The sequence below is a fragment of the Neomonachus schauinslandi genome, chromosome 2 (assembly GCF_002201575.2).
Source record: "Neomonachus schauinslandi chromosome 2, ASM220157v2, whole genome shotgun sequence".
Taxonomy (NCBI): domain Eukaryota; kingdom Metazoa; phylum Chordata; class Mammalia; order Carnivora; family Phocidae; genus Neomonachus; species Neomonachus schauinslandi.
In genome coordinates, this window is record NC_058404.1 from 190,015,313 (window position 1) to 190,035,924 (window position 20,612).

The window sequence follows — 20,612 nt, forward strand, 5'->3', positions numbered from 1 at the left end:
TAATTAAAGAACCATCCAGTGAATAGGCATCATTATCCCCATTTTGCAGATGAGGAAAAAAGCCAGAGACAGTAAACACCTTATTGAAGATTCACACAAATGTACAAGTCTACAACTTCAAAGGCTGCATGCTCCCCATCTCTTTAAAATGTTTAACTGTGACATACTTTCCTGATAGCAATAGTGATCCATCTGTTGAATGTCAGGAATTTGAAATGAAACAGAACTGCAAGTCTTTAAAGCATGTAAAAAAATTCTTATGATGGCCCAGAGGGCAGTGAAGTAAGTCAGATTTTGTTTAGTGGTAATGACAAAAATAAAGTTAAAATCACAGAATCTAATATAGCCATAAAGAGATTAAGGTACCAGTACTATTAAAAAAAAAAAAAAGCTTCATTCCTTTGTCATACAGTTTTACTGCTCAGTCATTTTCTACCAATGCAATGTCAGCAAGCCCACAGCACTGGGTAATTCCCAACAGGAAATTAGTATATTGCTTGAATATTAACTCAAAATTTAAAACCAACATCTGCCTTTTGATTGGTGAGTTTAATTTATTTACACTTAAATCACTGATAAGGAAGGACTGATTACCACAATTTTGCAATCAAAATGTGGTAAGTCAAAAACTGTTAAAAGAGACAAAGAACGATAAATACTGATATTAAAAAGGTTAATTCATCAAAAGATAATTAAAAGTATAGATAAAACAAACAGAGCTTCAGAATACATAAACAAGCATTGGCGGAAATGCAGAATGAAATAGCTCAACAATAATAACTGAAGAGCTTTCCGGAATGGACAGAACACCCAAGCAGATCAGTAAGAAAACAACAATAAGGACTTGAACAATATTACAGACCAACCAGACCCACCAAACATGTAGTCCCTCCACCTCACTATAGTAGAATACACTTCCTTCTCAAGGGCACATGGAATATCCTCATGGACTGACACTATGTTAGGCCAAAAACAACTCAAAATAAATTTTAAAAGAATTAAAACATCAAAATATCTTCTCAAACCACAAGAGAATATACCTAGAAAGCAATACCAGAAGAAGACTATAAAATTCACAAATATGTGTAAACAATATATTTTTTACAAACCAATGAGTCAAAGAAGACATAAAAAGGAAATTTAGAAAACACTTAGAAATGAACTAAAATGAAAAATACAAAAACCCAAAACTTAGGAAGTGCAACATAAGCTGTCTTCACAGGGCAATGTATAGCAGTAAATGCCTACAGTGAAAAAGAAAAAAAAATCTTGGACTTCCAGGAAGATGGTGGAGTAGGAGTATCCTAAGCTCACCTCCTCCCATGGATATACCTAGATAGTACCCACATCACTGTAAATCACCCAGAAAACGACCCAGACTCTCCACAGCTAAATGTAGAGAAGAGGCCACATCAAAAAGAGCACGAAGGGTGGAGACATGGCCATGAACCAAACTGACCCATGGGACTGTCCACAGGAGGGACACTGCAGCCACTGGACAGAGGACAGGAGCAGACCCCACCCCAGGCACCACAGGTACCAGAGAACTGCACTGGAAAGAAGAATCCCCTTTATAACATATGGCTTTGAAAACCAGAGAGACTTAACACTGTGAGTTCTTATAATCAGTGGGGCTTAACACCTGGAACCTTAAAAAATCAGCCAACTGGGCTCTGGGAGAGACAAATGTAGATAGGAAACTCAGTCCCTGCCCTTAAGGAGAGAGCATGACAAACAACCCTGCTAAGATACAGCATGGAAGCAGTAATTTGAAAAAGGCCTGTTGTATACAGGAAGATTTATTTACTAATCTCAGAATGTGTGCTAGAGGGACAGGGATCTTTAGGAGACTTCTCCAAGAACAAAAGAGCTGGCAGTGCCATTTCCCTCCTCTGGCCCCCAGCCCAGATACCCAACATTTGAGGGAATCAGCCCAGGATGAACATGTTCCACCTACCTTGCTAACAGCACACCCCACTCCTGAATTCTCCAGATCTGCCCATTCCAACCCACCCACAACAGGAATTCTCCAAAGCAGCTAAAGCAGTGGGGTGAAGGCACACATCTAATCTGACTGCCAGCCCTGCCTACCAATGAAAGCTTCCCAGGGGACAACACCGGGAGAGCCATTTCAGTTCACTGTGAACACATCTCTGACAAACACCCACGCTGACCCAATCAAGCCTAAAGTAGCCCCAGACTGGCCCATAAAAATATAGGGACTAAAGCTTGCCAAGAAGCAAAGGGAACCATTGCAGATGACTGGACTGAAGGCAAACGTGGCTCAGCCACAACAGGAGGGTGCGTAGCACACATAGGAGACACCCCTGAAGCACCAGGTTCTGGTGAGCAGAGGACACTGCACTCAGGACACTACAGGACCTCTTCTTCATACGGCCACTACTTTCAAGAGCAGAAGACAAAGAGCTGACTTTCCTAACACATAGAAACAGAGACAGAGTTAGACAAAATGAGACAGAGGAATATGTCCCAAATAAAAGAACAAGACAAAATCACAAGCAACAGAGCTAAATGAAAAGGAGATAAGTAATATGCCTGATAGATAATTTAAAGTAATGGTCACTAAGATACTCACTGGACTTGAGAAAAGAGGGGAGGATCTCAGTGAGACCCATAACAAAGGGATGGAAAAAAATAAAGAACCAATCAGAAATGAAGAACTCAATAACTGAAATTAAAAATACACTAGAGGGAATAAACAGTAGACTGGAGGAAGCAGAACAGATCAGTGAACTGGAGGACAGAGTAATGGAAAATAATCAAGATGAACAAAAGAAAAAATAATAAAAAATGAGAATAGATTAAGGGAATTCAGTGACACCATCAAGCATAATAACATCTGCATTACAGAGATCCCAGAAGGAGAAGAGAGAGAAAAGAGGAGAAAATTCATTTGAAGAATAGGCGAAAACTGTCCAAAACTGGGAAAGGAACAGAAATCCAGACCCAAGAGGCATAGAGAGCCCCCAGCAAAATCAACCCAAGGAGGTCCACACCAAAACACATAGTAATTAAACTGGCAAAAAGTGGTGGGGCGCCTGGGTGGCTCAGTCGGTTGAGTGCCCAACTCTTGGTTTTCAGCTCAAGTCATGATCTCAGGGTCATGGAATTAAGCCCTGCATCGGGCTCCACACTCAGCATGGAGTCTGCCTGAGATTCTCTGCCTCTCCCTCTGCCCCTCCCCTCGCTCACATGCTCTCTAAAATAATTAAATCTTTTAAAAATTGGCAAAAAGTAGAGATAAAGAATTTTATTTTTTTTAATTTTTATTATTAAACTGTTACGTTAGTCACCATACAGTACATCATTAGTTTTTGATGTAGTCTTCCTGATTCATTGTTTGTGTATAACACCTAGTGCTCCATGCAATACGTGCCCTCCATAATACCCATCACCAGGCTAACCCATCCCTCCCACCCCCTCCCCTCTAAAACCCTCACTTTGTTTCCCAGAGTCCACAGTCTCTCATGGTTCGTCTCTCCCTCTAATTTCCACCCCCCTTCATTTTTCCCTTCCTTCTCCTAATGTCCTCCATGCTATTCTTTATGTTCCACAAATAAGTGAAACCATATGATAATTGACTTTAAAGAGAATTTTAAAAGCAGAAAGAGAAAAGAAGAAGGTTACACACAAGGGAAACCCCATAAGAGTATCAGCTGATTTTTCAGCAGAAATTTTGCAGCTCAGAAGGGAATGACATGATATATTCAAAGTGCTGAAAGAAAAAACCTGCAACCAAGAATACTCTATCCAGCAAGACTATCATTCAGAATAGAAGGAGAGAGAAAGAGTTTTTCAGACAAACAAGTTAAAGGAATTCATCCCCATAAACCAGCCTTATGAGAAATGTTGCAGGGGATTCTTTTAGTGGAAAAGAAACACCATAAGCAGGAGTAAGAAAACTAGGAAGCACAAAAGGAGTAAAATTAAGTATACCTAAAAATCAGTCAAGGAATTCACAAAAGGAAAAGAAATAAAGTATAACACCGTGTATCTAAAATGTGGGGAGAGAGGAGTAGAAATTTAGTACTTTGAAAATGGTTCAAACTTAAGCAACCATCAACTTAATATAAACTGCTATATCCATATATAGCAGGTTATATGTAAACCTGATGGTAACCATAAATCAAATATCGGTAACAGATAAGCAAAAAGTAGAGAAAGGAATCCATGCATATCACTAAAGAAAGCCAGTAAACCGTGAATGAAGAGACCAAGAAAGGAACAGAGAAGAACTACAAAAACAACCATGAAACTAGTAAAAGAAGAGCAGTAAGTACATACCTATCAATAATTACTTTGAATGTAAATGGACTAAATGTTCCAATCAAAAGACACATAGTGACAGAATGGATTTAAAAAAAAAAAATGCTGCCTACAAGAGACTCTTTTCAGATCTAAAGACATACGCATATTGGAAGTGAGGGATAGAAAAACATTTATCTGCAGATGGAAGTGAAAAGAAAGCTGGGCTAGAAACAGTTATATCAGACAAAACAGACTTTAAAACAAAGTCTGTAACTAGAGACAAAGGACAATACATAATCAAAAGGTAACAAAAAAAAAAAGGAAGTAATCGATAGCAATATAATTATAGTAGGGGACTTCAATACTCCACTTACAGAAATGGATACATCATCCAAACAGAAAATAAACAAGGAAATAATGACTTTCAGTGATGCATTAAACAAGATGGATCTAATAGATATATATTCAGAACATTCCATCCCAAAAGAGCAGAATATACATTGTTTTCAAGTGCACATGGAACATTCTCAAGAAAAGATCACGTTAGCCAACAAAACAAATCTCAACAAAAGGACTGAAATCATACCATGCATCTTTTCCAACCAAAATGCTATGAAACTAGAAATCAACCACAAGAAAAAATCTAGAAAGAAAACAAATACATGGAGGTTAAATAATATGCTACTGAACAATTAAGGAGGCAACCAAGAAATCAAACAAATCAAAAAGTAAAATGGAGAGACATGAAAAGGAAAAAAATCTTTGGGAATGCACCAAAAGCTATTCTGAGAGGGAAGTTTATCACAATACAGACCTACCTCAAGAAGAAAGAAAAATCTCAAACAACCTAAACTTACACATAATGGAGCTAGAAAAAGAAGAATAAACAAAATCCAAAACCAGTAGAAGAAAGAAAATAACAAAAACTAGAGAAAAAATAAATGAAATAAAAACTAATAAAACTGATAAATGAAGCCAGGACCAGGAGCTTGTTATTTGAAAAGACCAACAAAACTGACAAACTCTAGCAAGATTCATCAAAAAAAAAGAAAGAAAAAGAAAAAAAGGAGGACTCAAACAAAATCAGAATGAAAGAAGAAAAATAACAACCAACATCACAGAAATACTAAAGATGATAAGCAAATATTATGAAACATTATATGCCAACAAACTGGACAACCAAGAAGAAACGGATAAATTCCTAGAAATATGTAACCTCCCAAAACTGAATCAGGAATAAATAGAAAATATGAACGGTTCAATTACAAGCAATGAAATTGAGTCAATAATAAAAAAAATTCCCAACAAACGAAAGTTCAGAGCCACTTGCCACTAGGCCCCACAAGTGAATTTTACCAAACATTTAAAGAAAAGTTATTACCTATTTTTCTCAAACTATTCCAAAAAATAGAAGAGGAAGGAAAGTTTCCAAATTCATTCTATGAAGCCAGCATCACCCTGATACCAAAACCACATAAAGACACTACAAAATAATATATTATAGCTATTGAACATAGATACAAAATTCCTCAACAAAATATTAGCAAAGAAACAGTACATTAAAATTTTTTTTATTTTTAAAAATTAAAAAAAATCATTCACCATGATCAAGTGGGATTTATTACTGGGTTGCAAGGGTGGCTCAATATTTGCAAATCAATGTGATACATCAAATCAATAAGACAAAGGCTAATGTTCTATTGATCTACTGATCATTTCAATAGATGTAGAAAAAGCATATGACAAGTACAACCATCCATTTATAATAAAAACCCTCAACAAAGTATGTTTAGAGGGAACATACCTCAACATACTAAAGGCCATAAACGAAAAACCCACAGCTAACATCATACTCAGTGGTTAAAAAAAAGACAAAAAAACAAAAAAACAGAGCTTTTCCCCTAAGATCAGGAACAAGACAAAGATATCCACTCTCACTTTTACTCAACATAGTTCTGGAAGTCCTAGCCATAGCAATCAGACAACAAAAAGAAATAAAAGGCATCTAAATCAGTAAGGGAGAAGTAAAATTCACTATTTACAGATGAAATGATATCCTATAGAGAAAACCCTAAAGACTCCACCAAAACACTACTAGAACCAATAAATGAATTCAGGAAGGTCGGATACAAAATCAATATACAGCAATTGTTCGCATGCCTATATACACAAATAATGAAGTAACAGAAAGAGAAATTAAGAAAACAATCCCATTTACAATTGCACCAAAAAGAATAAAATACCTAGGAATAAATGTAACCAAGAAGGTGAAAGACCTGTACTGTGAAAACTATAAAACAGTGATAAAAGAAACTGAAGATGACACAAACAAATGGAAAGATATTACATGTTCATGAATTGAGAGAACAATATTGTTAAAATGTCCATAGTACCCAAAGCAATCTACATATTTAATGCAATCCCTATCAAAATACCAATAGCATTTTTCACAAAACTAAAGCAAATAACCCTAAAATATGTATGGAACCACAAAAGACCCCAAAAAGCCAGAGTAATCTTGAAAAAGAACAAAACTGGAGGTTTCACAACTCCAGATTTCAAGATATACTACAAAGCTGCAGTAATTAAAATAGTAAGGCACTAGCACAAAAAATAGATACAAACATCAAAAGAACAAAATAGAGAGCCCAGAAATAAACACACAATTATATGGTCAATTAATCTTCAAGAAAGGAGGCAAAAACACACAAATGGGAAAAAGACAAGTCTCTTCAACAAGTGGAAAACTAAACAGCTACATGCAAAACAATGAAACTGGACAATTTGCTTACACCATACACAAAAATAAACTCAAAATGCTAATGCTAAATGAAAATCTAAATGTGAGACCTGAAACCATAAATACCCTAGAAGAGAACACAGGCAGTAATTTCTTTGATATCAGCAGCAGCAACACTTTCCTAGATACGTCTCCTGAGGAAAGGGAAACAAAAGCAAAAATAAACAAACTACTGGTATTACATCAAAACAGAAAGCTACTGCACAGCAAAGGAAATAATCAACAAAACTAAAAACCTACTGAATGGGAGAAGATATTTGCAAATGACGTATCTGATAAAGAATTAGTATCAAAAATATATAAAGAACTCATACAACTCAACACCAAAAAATAATCCAATTAAAAAATGGGCAGAAGACATGAACAGACATTTCTCCAAAGAAGACATACAGATGGCCAACAAACACATGAAAAGATGCTCAACATCACTTATCATCAGGGAAATGCAAATCAAAACCTCAATGATATTAACTCACACCTGTAAGAGTGGCTAAAATCAAAAACACAAGAGACAACAAGTTTGGCAAGGATGTGGAGAAAAGGAACCCTCATGTGCTATTGGTGGGAATGCAAGTATGAAGGTGCCCCAAAAAATTAAAAATAGAATTATCATATGATCCAGTAATTCCACTACTGGGTATTTACCCAAAGAATATAAAAACATCAATTCCAAAAAGATATATACACATATTTACTGCACTATTATTTACAATAGCCAAAATATGGAAACCATGCACATGTCCATCAGTAGATGAATGGATAAATATATATATATACACACATACATACAATGGAATATTACTCAACCAAAAATAAAAAATAGAGAATGAAATCTTGCCATCTGCAACAACATGGATGGATCAAGAAGGTATAATGCTAATAAAATAAGTCAATCAGTGGGGTGCCTGGGTAGCTCAGTGGATTAAGTGTCCAACTCTTGATCTTGGCTCAGGTCTTGATCTCACGGTCATGAGTTTGAGCCCCGCATTAAAAAAAAGGAAAAAGAAAAAAGTCAATCAGAGAAAGACAAACACCATATGATTTCATTCATATGTGAAATTTAAGAAACAAAACAAACGAACAATGAAAAAATGACACACCAATAAACAGACGCTTAAATAAAGAGAACAAACTCGTGATTACCAGAGGAAAGGGGGGAGGGGTGGGGTGGATGAAATAGGTGAAAGGAACTGAAAGTACACTTAATCATAATGAGCACTGAGTAAAGCACAGAACTGTTGAATCATTATACTGTACACCTGAAACTAATATAACAGTGTACATTAATTACACTGGAATTAAAAAACAAAACAAAACAAAACAAAAAAACACCTCAATAACCTAACTTTACACTTTAAGGAACTTAAAAAAAATAAATAAATAAACCTAAAGAAGGAAGGAGAAAGAAAATATTAAAGATTAGAGAAGAGAAACAAAACAGAGAGAGAAAAAGAGAAAAATCAATGAAACCAAAAGTTGGTTCTTTGAAAATATGAACACAATTGACAAACCTTCAGCTAGAGTGACAAAGATAAAAGAAAGAAGATGCAAACAACTGAAATCAGAACTGAAAACAGGAACATTACAACTGACCTTACAGTAATAAAAAGAATTGTAAAATACTATAAACTGACCACCAAAAATTAAGTAACTTAGATAAAATGGACATTTCCTAGAAAGACAAATTACCAAAACTGATTCAGTAAAAAAAAAAAAAATCCAAATAGACCTCTAATTATACTCCAACTGAATAAGTAATCAGAGACCTCCCCAAGAGAAAAGTCCGACCCCAGATGGCTTTACTGGTAAATTCTCACCAAGTAATAAAAGAAGAATTCACAGCAATCTTCTCAAAGTCTTCCAATAAACAGAAGAGGAACAAACAATTCCTAACTCAGTAGATGAGGTCAGTATTACCCCGATACCAAAGGCAGACAAAGACAGTGCAAGACAACAACACCCAATTTCCCTTATGAATACAGACATAAAAATCTTCAACAAAATGGTACCAAATCAAATCCAACAACATATTAAAAAGATTATACACCATATATACCATAACCAAGTAGAACTTATCCCAAGAATGCAAGGGTGGTTCAATAGAAGAAAATCAAGCAAAGTAACGTACATCAATAAAACAAATGAACAAAAACCCATATGAGCATCTCACTGATGTAGAAAAAGCATTTGAAAAATTAAACATGCTTTCATGACAAAAGCAAAACAAAGCCAAAACAATGAAAAAAACCCAGACAAGAATAGAAGGAAACTTTCTCAAGGTGATAAGGTCATTTATAAAGGAACCTACATCACACTGAATAGTTAAAGACTGAAAAATTTTCCCTTAAGATTAGAGACGAAACAACATTGCTGCCTCAACAGTGCACTGAAAGTTCCAGTTAGAGCAATTAGGCAGGAAAAAGAAAATAAAATAGAAAAAGAAATAAAACACAAATTGGAAAGAATTGAAACAATGTCTCTTCACAGATGACATGATTCTATATAGAGAAAATCCCAAAGAATTCACACACACACAAATTACAAGAGTTAATAAGTGAATGCAGCAAAGTTGAATACCAAATCAAATAAACACACAGAAAACCCAATTAAGTTTCTATACAAAATCAGTGAACCAACCACCCAAAAAGGAAATTAAGAAAACAACTCTATTTACAATAGCATCCAAATACATAAGAATAAACTTAACCAAGAAAATCAAAGATTTATACCCTGAAAACTACAAAAACACTTTTGAAAGAAATGAAAGATGACCTAAATAAATGGAAAGGCATCCAAGTTTATGGATTGGAAGATTTAACATTATTAAGATGGCAATACTATCCAGTGTGATCTACATGTCCAAATGCAACCCCTATCAAAATTCTAATGGACTTTTTTGCAGAAATGGAAAAACCAATCCTCCAATTCATGAAGAATTGCAAAGGACCCCAAGTAGCCAAACAATACTAATAAAGAACAAAGTTGGAGAACTCAACTCCCCAATTTCAAAACTTATTATGAAGTTACACAAATTAAAATGGTCTGGTACTGGATTGACACAGATAATGTAATATTGAGAGTCCAGAAATAAACTCACATAAGTAGGGTCAGTTGATTCTCAACAAAAGTGCCAAAACAATTCAGTGGGAAAAAAATCGTATCTTCAATTAATGGTGCTAAGACAAACTGGATGTCCACAAGCAAAACAATGAAGTTGGAACTCTACCTCACACCATGTAGAAATATGATCTGAAAATTCATCAAAAGCCTAAATATAAAAAGCTAAAAGTAAAACTCTTAGAAGAAAACACAGAGACAAATCTCCATAACTTGGATTGGCAATATATTCTTAGGACACCAAAAGATGCACAAGCAATAAAAGGGTAAAAAACACAACTTAGTCTTTATCAAAATTACAAATGTTTTATATTATCTAAGGACATTCTTAAGAAAAGACAACCTATAGGACAAAATATTTGCATATCACATACTTGATAAGGATCTACTACTCAAAATATATGAAGAACTCCAAAAGGGACAACCCAATATTTGAAAAGACATTTCTCCAAATAAGACATACAAATAGGCAACAAGCACATAAAGATACTCATCAGTAGTCGTTAGAGAAATACAATTCAAAACCACTGGAAGTATCTTTTCAATCTACTAAAATGGCTAAAAAAATTTTTAATGGAAAATTACAAGTGTTGATATGAATGTGGGAAAATTGAAGCCCTGGTACAATGTTGTAAAATGTAAAATGATCTGACTGCTGTGGAAAACAGTTTGACAGTTCCTCAAAGAAGTTAAAGAAAGTATCACGTGAAACCATAAACTCCTAGAAGAAAAGAGGTCTTGGTGATTTTTTGGATTTGACACCAAAAGCAAAGTCAACATCAGCAAAAATAAGTGGGACTGCATCAAACTGAACAGCTCTGCACAGCAAGGGAAACCATCAACAAAATGCAAAGATAACCTACATATTGCAAAACAATATTTGCAAATTATATATTTAATAACAGGTTAATATTCCAAATATATAAGGTACTCCTATAACTCAACAGCAAAAAAACCCAAACAATCCAATTAAAATACAAATCAAAACTACAATGAGAAAGCACCTCACACCTGTCAGAATGGCTAAAATCAACAACACAAGAAACAAAAGGTGTTGTCAAGGATATGGAGAAAGGGGAACCCTCTTGCACTGTTGGTGGGAATGCAAACTGGTACAGCCACGCTAGAAAACAGTATGGAGGTTCCTCAGAAAGTTAAAAATAGAACTACCTTATAATCCAACAACTGCACTACTCGGAATTTAGCCAAAGAATACAAAAATACTAATTCAAAGGGATACATGCACCCCAATGTTTATGGCAGTATTATCTACAGTAGCCAAATTATAGAAACAGTCCAAGTGTCCATCAACTAATGAATGGATAAAAAAGAGGTGGTATATATATACAGTGGAATATCACTCAGCCATCAAAAAGAATGAAATCTTGCCATTTGCAAAGACATGGATGAATCTAGAGAGTATTCGCTAAGTGAAATAAGTCAGAGAAAGACAAATACTATATGATTTCATTCACACATGGAATTTAAGAAACAAAACAAATGAGCGAAGGAAAAAAGAGGAGAGGCAAACCAAGAAATACTCTTAACTATACAGAACAAGCTGATGGTTACCAGAAGGGGGATGGGTGGGGGATGGGTAATAGATGATGAGGATTAAGGAGTGCACTTGTGATGAGCACCAGGTGTTGTATGGAAATGTTGAATCACTATATTGAACACCTGAAACTACCATTACACTGTATGCTAACTAACTGGAATTTAAATAAAAACTTAAAAAAAGATGAGCAGAGGAGTTGAAATGGTATTTTTCCAAAAACATAGAAACAACCAACAGGCACACGATAAAGTGCTCAACATCACTAATCATCATGGAAATGCAAATCAAAACCACAATGCATTATCACCTCAACTTGTTTGAATGACTTTCAAAAAAATAAGAGCTAAGTATTGGTGAGGCTGTGGAGGAAAGGGAAGACTTGTGCACTGCTGGTGGGAATGTAAACTGGTGCAGCACTGTGGAAAACAATATAGAGGTTCCTCAAAAAATTAAAAACATGAGTGCCTGAGTGGCTCAGTGTCCGACTTCAGCTCAGGTCCTGAGATCAAACCCCACACCCAGCTCCTCGTTCAGCAGGGAGTCTGCTTGAGATTCTCTCCCATTCCCTCTGCACCTTCCCCTGCTCACACAAACACTCTCTCTGTAAAATGAATGGATAAATCCTAAAAAAAAAAAAAAAATTAAAAATAGAATTACCATATGACAGAGCAATCTCACTTCAGGATATATATCCAAAGGAAATGAAAACAGAATCTCAAAGAGGTATCTGCACTCCCATGTTCACTGTAGCATTACTTACAATAGCCAAGATATGGAAACAACCTGAATGCCCACTGATGGGTGACTGGATGAAGAAGATGTGGTATATATATGAATATATACAACAGAATATATTTGCAGATAAGAAAAGGAAATCCTACCATCAACAACATGGATAGGCCTTCAGGACACTGTGCTAAGTGAAATACCCAAAGATAAATACTGTATGTATCACTTTAAATGTAGAATCTTAAAAAAAAGTAAATATAAAAAAATGGTCAAACTCATAGAAATGGAGTAGAAAAGTAGCTGCCAGGACTGGGGGTTGGGAGAAATACAGAAACATTGGTAAAAGGGTACAAACTTTCAGCTACAAGTTCTTAAAAAATAAATAAATAAATAAATACAATTCTGGAGACCTAATGTAAAACACGGTGACCTTTGTTGGTAACACTGTATTGTATAATTGAACTTTGCTATGAGAGTAGAATTTAAATGTTCTCACTAAAACAAGTATATAAATATGTGAATTGTTGGGATGTGTTAATTAACTAGATTGGGAGTGAATCATTAAAAAAAAAAAAATTACCATAAATCCCAGTAAGCCTCTCCTAGGTATATACCCCAAAGAACAGAAAATACATGCCCACACATGTTCATAACAGGATTATATACCCAATAGCTAAAAGATGAAAACAGCCCAAATATTTTTCAATGGATGAGCTAAGGAAATTGTGATATATACATAAAATGAGAGAGTGTTCTGCCTTAAGAAGGAATGAAGTACTGATACAAGCTACAATATGAATGAGCCTCGAAAATAAGCTAAGTGCCACAGCGATTATAATTCTCAATGGAGAAAAACTGAGAGCTTTTCCCTTAAGGTCAGGAACACAGCAAGAATGCCCACTCTCACCACTATTGTTCAACACAGTACTAGAAGTCCTAGCTTTTGTTGTCAGACAACAAAAAGAAAGAAAAGGCATCCAAATCAGCATAGAAGTAATCAAACTCTCTTTCTTCGCAGATGACACGATACTTTATGGGGAAAACTCAAAAGATTCCAACCCAAAATTGCTAGAACTCATACAGCAATTCAGCAACGTGGCAGGATACAAAATCAATGCACAGAAATCAGTTGCATTTCTATACACTAACAATGAGACAGAAGAAAGAGAAATTAAGGAATCGATCCCATTCACAATCGCACCAAAAACCACTAGATACCTAGGAATAAACCTAACCAAAGAGGTAAAGGATCTGTACTCTAGAAACTACAGAACACTTATGAAAGAAATTGAGGAATACACAAAGAGATGGAAAAACATTCCATGCTCATGGATTGGAAAAATAAACATTGTTAAAATGTCTATGTTGCCCAGAGCAATCTACACATTCAATGCAATCCCTATCAAAAAACCACTGACATTTTTCACAGAGCTGGAACAAACAATCCTAAAATTTCTATGAAATCAGAAAAAGACCCCGAATCACCAGGGGAATGTTGAAAAAGAAAACCAAAGCTGGGGGCATCACACTGCCTGACTTCAAGCTCTATTACAAAGCTGTAATCATTAAAGCAGCATGATATGGCATGAAAACAGACACATAAGTCAATGGAATAGAATACAGAGCCCAGAAATGGACCTTCAACTCTATGGTCAACTAATCTTCAACAAAGCAGGAAAGAATATCCAATGGAAAAAAGTCTCTTCAACAAATGGCCGTTGGGAAAACTGGACAGCCACATGCAGAAGAATGAGACTGGACCATTATCTTACACCATACACAAACTCAAAATGGATGAAAGACCTAAATGTGAGACAGGAATCCATCAAAATCCTAGAGGAGAACACAGGCAGCAACCTGTTTGACCTTGGACAAAGCAACTTTTTCCAAGACACATCTCTAAAGGCAAGGGAAACAAAAGCAAAAATGAACTTTTGGGACTTCATCAAGATAAAAAGCTTCTGCACAACAAAGGAAACAATCAACAAACCTATGGAATGGTAGAATATATTTGCAAATGATATTACAGATTAAGGGCTGGTATCCAAGATCTACAAAGAACTTCTCAAACTCAACATTCATCCAAAAAAAACAAATAATCCAGTCAAGAAATGGGCAGAAAACATGAACAGGCACTTCTCCAAAGACATACAAATGGACAACAGACACATGAAAAAATGCTCCACATTACTTGCCATCAGGGAAATACAAAACAAAATCACAATGAGATACCACCTTATACCAGTGAGAATGGCTAAAATTAACAAGACAGAAAACACCAAATGTTGGCAAGGATGTGGAGAAAGGGGAACCCTCTTACACTGTTGGTGGGAATGCAAGCTGGTACAGTCACTCTGGAAACCAGCATGGAGATTCCTCAGGACGTTATAAATAGAACTACCCTACGACCCAGCAATTTACCCCAAAGATACAGATGTAGTGAAAAGAGGGGGCACATGCACCCCAATGTTCATAGCAGCAATGTCCACAATAGCCAAACTGTGGAAGGAGCCGACATGTCCTTCAACAGATGAATGGATAAAGAAGATGTGGTTCATATATGCAATGGAATATTACTCAGCCATCAGAAAGGATGAATATCTATCATTTACATCGACATGGATGGAACTGGAGGGTATTATGCTAAGTGAAATAAGTCAATCAGAGAAACACAATTATCATATGGTTTCACTCGTGTGGAACATAAGGTATAATGCAGAAGACAATAGGGGAAGGGAGGGAAAACTGAATGCGAAGAAATCATTGAGAGAGACAAACCATGAGACTCTTGACTACAGGAAACAAACCGAGGGTTGCAGAAAGGGAGGTGGGTGGGGGAATGGGGTAACAGGGTGATAGGAATTAAAGAGGGCATGTGATATGATGAGCACTGGGTGTTATATTCAACTAATGAATCCTGAACATTGTATCAAAACCTAATGATGTACTATACCTTGGCTATTTAAAAAACAAAAAAACAAAAACATGCAAGCATAGTCCTCTCCCCCATGGGACTTACAGATAAAGCAAATAAATAAACAAATATATCCAAAAAGAAAGAAAGAAAAGAAGCTAAGTGGAAGAAAGCAGACATGAGGTCACATACTGTATGATTCCATTTATATGAAACATCCAGAAAAGTTAAATCCAGAGACAAAAGGCATATTGGTGACTATAAGGAACAGGCAGAAGGAGAAATAGGGAGCAACTGCTCAAAGGATACAGTTCTTCCTTTTGGGATAGTGAAAATGTTTTAAAAATTATATAGAGGTGGCAGTTGCATTACATTGTGAAGGTACTAAATGCCAATCAACTGTTCACTTTAAAACTGTTTATATCCGGGCTCCCTGCTCAGCGGGGAGTCTGCTTTGCCCTCTGACCCTATCCCCTCTCATGTGTTCTCTCTCATTCTCTCTCTCTCAAATAAATAAATAAAATCTTTAAAAAAAAAAAAAAAACTGTTTATATCAACTTCACCTCAATAAAAAAAATACAAAAAATTTTTGATTGTTGGGGCAGCTGGGTGGCTCGGTCGTTAAGCGTCTGCCTTCGACTCAGGTCATGATCCCAAAGTCCTGGGAGAGAGCCCAGCATAGGGCTCCCTGCTCCGCAGGAGGCCTGCTTCTCCCTCTCCCACTCCCCCTGCTTGTGTTCCCTCTCTCGCTGTGTCTCTCTCTATCAAATAAAGAAATAAAATCTTAAAAAAAAAAAATTTTTTTTTTATTGCTTATATATGCTATAAAAATGTAGTTCAGGGGTACCTTAAGGAAAAAAATCTAATTCCATACCCTATCTCAGACCTTCCACCAACCCAATGTAAAATTATTTTAAATTATTTCTTAAGACTCCGGGGGAAAAACTTCAAGTCATAAATCATAAAGACATGGGAAAAGATTTTAAAAAATTAAAAAAAAAAAAACTGGAACCCCCTCTAATAGTCATTTTTGTTTACACTTCAATTCTCTGCATATACAATCTGACAGTGAGAAACAAGGTATATTAGGAATGAAAGTGGAACTTAATCATATTTAAAAGGCAAAATTTTTAAATGTTGGTCAAATTTAAGCTTCAGCCTAAAAAAAATAAAGAGCACAAACATACACAATAAAAAGAAATTTCATAATAACAAGGCTGTGATTATTTCTTACCTCACTATCTAAGAAATCAGAAAGGAGTTTCAGAACATTCTTGGCTGTAGCAGTCTCTTCTTCAGCTTCTTTGAACTCTTGGTCTCCATCAGTGTTTATTTCTGCATCTTCACTTTGTACGGCTTTGAATTTTTTAGTTTTAAATGGCTCAATACCAAACGTCATCAGTTGGTCAAAGATTGCCTTTAAAGCACTTATTTTTATTGTCACATCATCAATTTGCAAAACCTAAATTGAAACATCCCCCGCCAAAAAAAGTAAATTCAGTAAACTTTTCATTGTCTATGCTGTATAAAATTAACATGTACCTTATTTTCTTAGTCTAATTCCAACAGTCAAGTCCACATGAAACATCATTTTTCAAAAATTAAAATTTGTCTTAACATTATTATTTTCATTTGTACCATAACATTTAGACTTCTATTTCATTCAGGAAAAGTTCATCTTCAGTACAAAAAAAATTCCTAGAACTAGAATCAGGCTGTATTATATTATTTGTTCCTTTTATTTGAAAAAGAATGAATATATTGGATATGATTTTTTTTTAAGATCTAGAAAAACTGTTCAATTACATTGTGATTGTTACGGCCATCCATTAAGTAAAAAACATTACATTTTAACCAATAAAAAGCATTCATTAGAATATCAGTACTCTTCCAGGTTAGCAAGCTTTACTAAAGATAAAATTTTATTAGTTCAATGAATTCAAATTTCATTAAAAGTAAATTCAGTTCTCAATGAATTGGACTCCTTTATAAAAGGGGGTAAACTATAAAATCCAGCAGTTTGTATGAGTCTGTCCTAGGTTAAGAACACTGAATTCCTACATACTAAATTTCAAAGCCATGAAAAAGATAGAGCTGAATATTTCTATTATGAAAAGCTTTATTATATTCTTTAATGCACTTAAATTTTGGACATGGATCCACTACTTGGCTATATGGCTTAGCCTTTAGAATGAATAAAAATCACAAGTTGGTCAAGTTAGTGAATTGAGAAAAATAGCTCAAATCTTTGAAAGAAATTTCAAAATGTTATCTATTATGGTAAGACCTGCAAATTTCCCAAAGACAAATGCAATGTAAGGACTATTCTATAAGATTTCTAAACATGCTACTCTTTTAGCAGCAACTTGGTTTTCCTTGTCCTTCTCAGTCCCTTACTGGTTAGCAATAGCTCTCAATACTGTATTTATCTAAGCAAGACTTTAAAATGAAATAATTTCTGGGGCACCTAACTGGCTCAGTCAGTAGAACATGTGACTCTTGATCCTGAGGTTGTGAGTCTGAGCCCCATGTTGGGCATGAAGCCAAGAAGGAAGGAAGGAAGGATTTCTCTCTCTTACCTTTCTAACAAGTGTGTATACGTGTCTTAAATCAATTTGTATTACTAAGGCTTGATTTAAAAAAGAACTGATTTCTTACTCCCCCAAAAGATAGCTATTTTCCCTTAATTTAAAATCTTCTAATGAGAGCCCTAAAAGTAACTTTATGAACAAATGAATTCATTCAGTGGTTAACTTCTTTGATCATAAACCCTTTTAAGGACATGAGAAGAGCTTAAAACCCCACTGCAGAATAACATACAAAAAAAAAAAAAGGACAAAATTTTACATATAACTTTTTTAAATTTTTTTATAGATTTATTTATTTGACAGAGGGAGAGAGACAGCGAGAGTGAGAGCACAAGCAGGGGGAGGGGCAGAGGGAGAGAGAGAAGCAGGCTCCCTGCTGAGCAAGGAGCCCGACAAGGGACTTGATCCCAGGATCCTGGGATCAAGGCAGGCGCTTAACTGACTGAGCCACCCAGAAGCCCCTACATATAACTTATTTTACTGCATTTGAACCTGATATTCACAAACATTTTTAATTCACAAAAAAGTATCTAGGGGTGCCTGGGTGGCTCAGTCAGTGTCTGACTCTTGATCTCATGGTCATGAGTTTGAGCCCTGCACTGGGCTCACACTGGGCACGGAGCCTACTTTAAAAAAAAAAAAAAAAAATAGGGGCGCCTGGGTGGCTCAGTCGTTAAGCGTCTGCCTTCGGCTCAGGTCATGATCTCAGGGTCCTGGGATTGAGCCCCGCATCAGGCTCCCTGCTCCGCGGGAAGCCTGCTTCTCCCTCTCCCACTCCCCTGCTTGTGTTCCCTCTCTCACTGCCTCTCTCTGTCAAATAAATAAATAAAATCTTTAAAAAAATATATATATATATAGATAGATAGATAGATATGTATAGATATAGATTTTTTTTTTCAGGCAAATATTAATAGCTAGTCCTCAAAAAAAGTTTAGGGATCTCAGTTGTTTATATTACAAAAGAGGGGGGCAACTTCAATTCTTTAAAACTTTAATTCCATGACAAGGCTGCTTTTCTATTGACTGGTTTGATTTGGAAGAGGGTAAAATTATGGAATGGTCTTGATAAGAAACATCATTTATCTTTCACACCTGCTTGATTTTGACAATTCCTTTCCACGACGGAGAAGTACAAATATAAAAATAAACAGTATCAAGGCTCCTATACGCTCTGTCAAGTGGAGCATGAGTTAGTATTAAATATATCAGAATGCTCCAGGACACGCTTAAGCATTACAATCATACTATATTTCAGCAAAAATTAAAAGGATCAAAATCCACATTTCATCTTTAAAGGCTAAGTGAACTTAGTTATCTTTTAGAAAAGTTCTATGGTGTTTCCTTTGCTGCAATACTAGAAATTTTATGTAACTGTCTACCTTTAATCTCCTCTATTAGAGTTCCAACCTGACTACAACTCACAATTTTTCAGCAGCATTCTTTTTTTTTTTTTTTTTTTTTTTTTTTTTTTTTTTTTTTTTTTTTTTTAAAGATTTTATTTATTTATTTAAGAGAGCGAGAATGAGAGAGAGTACATGAGAGGGGGGAGGGTCAGAGGGAGAAGCAGGCTCCTCGCTGAGCAGGGAGCCCGATGCGGGACTCGATCCCGGGACTCCAGGATCATGACCTGAGCCGAAGGCAGTCGCTTAACCAACTGAGCCACCCAGGCGCCCTTTCAGCAGCATTCTTAATGGTATATAGAACATCTTAATGAATGTTTTATCCCATTTTTAGAGCCAAAAAAAAAACTACTTAAGCTAGACATAAATGAATTCTTCACTATTGAATGTTCTAATAAGATTTTTCTTCACCTTAAGAGTAATGACCAGAGATCAATCTAGCACTTCAAGACCCATCTTCTAGGAAGCCAGGAAACCCAAGTAGAGAGCTTACTATATATACAGTATTTCTTAGCAAAACCTCTTTGAAAATACAGGATTTTATTCTCTGGGCACCTATATTAAGCCAAAAAATTTCACAATAGTAAACAAGACTTCCTTCTAATTACTAACAGAATCACTAATGCCAACTGACTGAGAAAGAATGACTATAACACATGTAGATTCACTCTACATCTTAGAGCAAAACCAGATGTAGGGCCAAGTACTATAAATGATTCATCTGGACAAAGTACCAAAATTTTTGTTCCTTTGAGAAAAGAACTGTCACATCATTTTTAAAGATAATACTGACGGTGCCTGGGTGGCTCAGTCGTTATGCGTCTGCCTTCGGCTCAGGTCATGATCCTAGGGTCCTGGGATCAAGTCCCACACTGGGCTCCCTGCTCTGGGGGAAGCCTGCTTCTCCCTCTCCCACTCCCCCTGCTTGTGTTCCTGCTCTCGCTATCTCTCGCTCTGTGTCAAATAAATAAAATCTTTAAAAAATAAAATAATAAAAAAGATAATACTGACATTTCAAGTTTCCAAAAGGATCTAACAATAACAGAAATTTTTCTAAGACAACAGCAGCATAGGATGATAAATATAAACAGAGCATCAACAGGAATTTCATCACTGCACAGTAAATAAATTGATGAGATGCCAAATGCTCCAAAAAAGGAAACTAAAACAAAACCCTGAAATTCCTAATGACTATCTTTTGACGTAAGTATGATTTTAATTTTCTTCCTCTGATACA

The 20,612-nt window shown here is 35.6% G+C and overlaps 1 protein-coding gene across 1 annotated transcript in view; it reads right to left on the reverse strand.

The window, feature by feature from the left end:
* The window catches only part of NCAPG (non-SMC condensin I complex subunit G), a 52,033-nt gene that overhangs the window by 8,363 nt on the left and 23,058 nt on the right, over nt 1-20,612 (reverse strand). Inside the window, exon 14 of the mRNA XM_021679443.2 lies at nt 16,622-16,849. Coding sequence (XP_021535118.1) covers nt 16,622-16,849 — 228 coding nt within the window. The remainder of the gene's footprint in view (nt 1-16,621; nt 16,850-20,612) is intronic.